At 42.3% G+C, this 6,000-nt stretch overlaps 1 protein-coding gene across 1 annotated transcript in view; it reads left to right on the top strand.

The window, feature by feature from the left end:
* The first annotated feature begins 391 nt into the window (after nt 1–391).
* Nucleotides 392–6,000, top strand: part of znf330 (zinc finger protein 330) — a 30,982-nt gene continuing 25,373 nt past the window's right edge. Inside the window, exons 1-2 of the mRNA XM_072256189.1 lie at nt 392–649; nt 4,817–4,836. Coding sequence (XP_072112290.1) covers nt 530–649; nt 4,817–4,836 — 140 coding nt within the window. The 5' untranslated portion in view covers nt 392–529. The remainder of the gene's footprint in view (nt 650–4,816; nt 4,837–6,000) is intronic.

Here is a 6,000-nt window from a genome sequence, read left to right as displayed (position 1 = left end):
TTGCACTATTTATTTATTTCGTAATTCATGGCAGTTTTGTGCAAAACATCAAATCCCACTTCATGATAGTGATAGTAAACCTTATTCTGATTCTACAGAAACTTCTGATAAGAGGTCTCGGCCGGAAACGACGGCTGTTTATTCATTTCTATAGGTGCTGCCTGACCTCCAGCATTCTGTGTGTGTGTGTTGCGTAATGTTCCTGTCTGCCTTTTAGAATTGCTGTTGCAGAATCTTTATTCAGCTCTTCAAAATCCATCATTTCCTCCATTTCATTTGCCCATTGGCGTCAGCGAACGCGGCTGAAATCAGCTGCTGCCCCCACACGCCATTCAACAGTGACAGGGCCAAGCGTCACGAGCGCGCCGGATGTTCGGGGTTTCGTCATGACTCCCGGCGACGTCACAAACGCAGGGTGGAATGAAACGCCGTCAGGCACGAGCTGGCTGCGGGTTCAGTGAGCGGCCGTCTCCGAGCAGCGCCCGCCCGCCGCCTGTCACCCCCGTCCCGCTGGCAGGCGCGTCGCAGCATGCCGAAGAAGAAGACCGGGGCGCGAAAGAAGGTTGAAAGCCGCAAAGTACGCGAAAAGTTGATCCGGGCTGCCAAGGACAACGTGGATGTGGCGAAGCAACCCTGCAATGCTTCCATGGTGAGCAAGCCCAGCGGCCGGTGGACTGTCAGGCGGTGCCGAGCATGCACTAGAGTTAGGCCCAAGAATTCGCTGACGTTTTCCTATTTACTCTGTTAATGTCAGACTCTCTCTTTATGATGTCTGATTGTTTGGAAATGTGCATTCCCAGACTTTTAGCCAGTGCTCCCATAAAATTGACGTTAGTTATCCAAAGATAAACTATTAATTCCATTTCCGCTGTGTCTCTTGTCCAATTATTTCTACTAGGGTAACGCACAAATAGTGATAGTTGTTATTCCATGCAGCCAGCTAACTTTGGCCTTTGAAGCAGTGAAAAGTGAAATGGACCATTATAACAAATGTTTGTATATTGCAATGTATGACATGAAAGGGTTAGTTTTCCTGTTACACTGATGGTGTCCTGGAGCGTACATAGTTTTAGGAATCCCTCGTTTTATTTTATTCATGAGCTCAGACATCTGAAATTTTCCTGATCTTGTCCTAACTCGTGTAAAGCTGCACACATCCAACACCTGACTGATGCTCTTGTTTGGTAATGCCATTTTAAAAAAAATACTCATTCTTCTTGGTGTCCAAATCCACTGTACTGTTTGAAAATGGGTGGGGGGGGGGCGGAGAGGCAAAAACGACTAAGGTAGAGATTTGAAATAAAAACAAATCGCAGAGCTTGACTTGCGGGGTATATCTATCAGCTCTGCATTTTTCCTTTGCCTGTATTCTCACTCTGTATTTGCCCTCTGTTTGGATTCTGCTTTTCTCAGTCTGTTGCTCTCCCCTCTTCCACATTAACTGGACGGCACCTCCACAGCTTTACGTCATGGCAATCCTGACTTCAGCCTGTCCAAGTGGAAGCAGCTCGCCACTTCACAACCTACTCTCCTGTCAGCCACCACCTTCTTCATCTGTGAAAGAATTTGAAGTTCCTACATTAGCCTTACCAGCCATCTCTGAACTCAAAACCAAAAAGGAAGCAAGTTAACCTTAGTCCAGATATCTACATATACAGTAAGCCGTTGAAAGTCCTGAATTTAAGAACCCTTCCACCACTCCCCTCCATCTGGCAGAGCTGGTTCCCTCCACTACTGCCCTCCTCCACCTGGCAGAACTGATCCTCATCCACAACAATTTCTCTTTCGGCTCCTTCCAATTTCTCCAAGCTCAAGTGTAGGTATGGGCACCCACATGGGTCACAGCTATGCCTGCCTTTTTGTTGGCTCTGTGGAACTGACCATGTTCCAAACCTTCACTGGTAATGCTCCCCAGCTGTTCCTGCGGTACTTTGACAACCTTACTGGCGCTGCTTCATGCACTCATGCTGAGCTCGTTAATTTTTATCAACTTTGCCTCCAGCTTCCACCCTGCCCTTAAATTCATTTGGTCCTTTTCTGACACCTCTCTCCCCTTTCTCAATATCACTGTCTCCATCTCTGGAGACAAACTGTCTTTCGCTTTTTTTTTTTTATAAACTTATGGATTCTCACGGCAATCTTGACCATATCTCTTTCCACCCATCAGGAAGAAGGCACAGGAGCCGCAGGACTCACATTAACAGGTTCAGGAACAGTTATTACCCCTCAGCCATCATCTGGCTTTTGAACCAGTGGGGTTAAATTCATTCATCTTCACTTACTCCATCACTGAATGGTCCCCACACCTATCAACTCGCATTCAAGGACTCTTCTCATGTTCTCAATTTTTATTGCTTATTTGTTTATTTTTCTTTTGCTTTTGCGTAGTTTGATGTCTTGCACATTAGGTGCCGTCTTTCATTGGTTCTGTTGTGGTTCTTGGATTAACTTGAGTTTTTCCACAAAAAAGAATCTCATGATTGTATGTATATGGTGACATATATGTACTTGCGTAGTAAATATACATTGAATTTTCCCACCCTTTCTCCTGTAAAAATGCCATTCCCTTTTCTCTGTTCCTTCATCTCCACTGCATCTGTTCCCAGGATGAGCCTTTCCTTTCCAGGACATCAGAGATATCCCCCTTCAGAGAACATCCTCAACCATTGATGCTACCCTCACCTGCATTTCCTCCATTCCTGATAATCCGTGCTCACCCCATCTTCCCCTCACCTTAATATGGATAGAGTTCTTCTTGTCTTCAACTACTCCTTGACCATCTGTATCCAACATATAATTTTCTGCAATTTCTGCCATCTTCAATGACCCCTTACCACCAAACACATCTTTACCCTTCCCACCCACCACCCTCCCTACTTGGGTTCAAGGAGCAACACCTCATATTCTGTCTAGGTACCCTTCAACTTAATGGCATGAACACTGATTCCACCAACTTCCAATATTCCCCCTCATTAATTCCCTATTTTGGCCTCTTGCCTCTTCTCCTCACCTGCCTATCACCTCACCCTGGTGCCCCTCAAGGATGAAGTGGGAATTCCAGACCAAGCTTGAATCAATGAAGGGTGCTGAAGAGTTGTGGCAGGGCTCGAATACTATTACCTCTTATAAAGCTAAATCAAGCAACATTGGAGTCAGCAGGGCTTCGCTTCCAGGTGAACTCAGTGCCTTTTATGCTCACTTTGATTGTCAAAACATGAAGGAACTCCCCCATCCCTCAATGATCCTATGATTTCAGTCTCTGAAGTCAACATGTGATCTGCCTTCAGGAGGATGAACCCACAAAAAGTATCCAGCCTGGACAGGGTAGCTGGTCAAGTAATTAAGACCTGTGCTGGTGCGTTCACTGACATCTTTAACCTCTCACTTCGGCAGTGTGTGGTACCCACAGGCTTTAATTGTACTGGTGCTTAAAAAAAGAGTGTGGTGACCTGCCTCAATGACTCGCCCGGTAGCGCTTGTGAGAGGCCGGTGATGTAACGTATCAACTCCTGGCTGAGAAGTGAGCTGGTCTGCTCCAATTTGCCTGCAGAAGCAACAGGTCTAGAGCAGATGTCATCTCATTGGCTTTTCACTCAACCCTGGAACATCTGGATAGCAAGGATGCTTTTTATCAACTGCAGCTCAGCATTCAATACCACCATCCCCTCAAAACTAATCAATAAGCTCCAAGACATTGGCCTTAATACCTCCTTGTACGACTGGATTCCCTCACTGTAAACCCCAGTCAGTTCAGATCGGCAGCAGCATCTCCTCCACAATCTCCATCAACACAGGTGTACCACAACGCTGTATGCTTAGCTTCCAACTCTACTCGCTTTACGCTTATGACTAACACATACAAAAAATGCTGGTGAACGCAGCAGGCAAGGCAGCATATATAGGAAGCGGTACAGTCGACGTTTCGGGCCGAGACCCTTCGTCAGGGCTAACTGAAAGAACAGATAGTAAGAGATTCAACCTGATGGCATGAACATTGACTTCTTGAACTCCTGTTAATGCCCCACCTCCCCTTTGTACCCCATCTGTTATTTATTTATTATTATTATTTTTTTCTCTTTTTTCCTCCCTCTGTCCCCCTCTCTATAACTCTTTGCCTATCCTCTGGGCTTCCCTCCCCCTTTCTTTCTCCCTAGGCCTCCCATCCCATGATCCGCTCCCTTCTCCAGCCTTGTATCCCTTTTGCCAATCAACTTTCCAGCTCTTAGCTCCATCCCTCCCCCTCCTGTCTTCTATCATTTTGGATCTCCCCCTCCCCCTCCCACTTTCAAATCTCTATCTCTTCTTTCAGTTAGTCCTGACGAAGGGTCTCAGCCCGAAACATCGACTGTACCTCTTCCTATAGATGCTGCCTGGCCTGCTGTGTTCACCAGCATTTTTTGTGTATGTTGCTTGAATTTCCAGCATCTGCAGATTTCCTTGTGTTTACACTTATGACTATGTGGCTAAGCACAGCTCCATGCCATATTCAAATTTGCTGATGACACCACTGTTGTAGTTCTAATCTATTGTTGCATGACTGTGGTCTCACCTTTAGTAGGATATTATTTTAAAAAAAGAAGAAACTTTGATATAATAAAGAAAATAATGCTTGTGATATTTTTTGTGTCACATTGTTGTTGACATTGACATCATTGGTATTGCTGCTGTTTATTATCCATCCTGAGTTTGCCAGGTTTAATGAAACTGAGTCAGTCTCATTTAGTTGAGAGTGCTTTATAAAGTTGCACCTACTCAATTTTTATATTGTGGTTTTGTTTTAGTTCTGTCCTGAAAATATTTTCTTTGTTTTCAACAGGAATGCGACAAGTGCCAAAGGTAAGTGAAGAGAGAATTATTGCTTAGTTTTTGCACTTATGAATCAGCATGTTTTTAAATTTAATATCTGTAGTTTTAATCACTCAGTAATTCCATCATGTTGCCCTGTTGTGTACACCCAGTGGCTATTTCATTAGGTGTAGGAGTGAAACCTGGTGCAGACTTCTTTTCTTTCTTTTTAAATCTTTTTATTAATTTTTCAAAATTATACAGTCAATAACAAAGTTGGTACAAAGAGATTGGAAAAATGTTCATCAGCATATATAAAATGAATTTTAAGTAACATAAATATAAAAGACTTCCAAACTCATGATGAGATTAAACATTAAAAAAAGAAATAAAAAGAAAAAAATATATATAAACAAAAAAAAACCCAAAAGAAAAAGAGGGAAAAAAAAACCCCAAAAAAAGCAAAACAGGGCTAGACCAACAGCTTGTATCAGACACGTTCAATAATGTTGTTAACTCCGCTCCTCTCATCATATAATTTAAGTTCAGAAAAAAGATTCGGAAAGGTCAGATTACATCATATGAAAATGTTGCATAAAAGGTTTCCAAGTTTCTTCAAATTTAACGGAAGGGTCAAAAATATCACTTCTAATTTTCTCTAAATTTAGACTTAATATGGTTTGAGAAAACCATTGGAATGTAGTTGGAGGATTAGTTTCCTTCCAGTTCAACAAAATAGACCTTCTTGCCAGTAAAGTAACAAAAGCTATCATTTGACAGGCTGAAGAAGACAAAGATCTATGTTCTACCATTGGCAATCCAAAGATTGCCGTAATAGGATGAGGTTTTAAATCGAAGCATAGAACTGTCGAAATAATATCAAAAATGTCTTTCCAATATTTTTCCAGAAGAGGACAGGACCAAAACATATGAGTTAAAGAAGCCACTTCAGAGTGACATCTATCATAAGTAGGGTTTATATGGGAATAAAAATGAGCTAGTTTATCTTTGGACATATGAGCTCTGTGTACTACTTTAAATTGTATTAATGTATGTTTAGCACATATAGAAGAAGTACTAACTAATTGAAAATTTTTTTCCCATTTCTCTATAGGTGGGGAAAGTTGAAGTTCCCTTTCCCCATTCATTTTTGATTTTATCAGATATATCTGGCTGTAATTTTGTAATTATATCATAAATTATTGCTATTAATCC

This window comes from Mobula birostris, chromosome 4 (genome assembly GCF_030028105.1).
Source record: "Mobula birostris isolate sMobBir1 chromosome 4, sMobBir1.hap1, whole genome shotgun sequence".
Classification (NCBI taxonomy): Eukaryota; Metazoa; Chordata; class Chondrichthyes; order Myliobatiformes; family Myliobatidae; genus Mobula; species Mobula birostris.
Note: the sequence above shows the minus strand (reverse complement) of the source record. Positions and strands in the feature narration are given on the sequence as shown.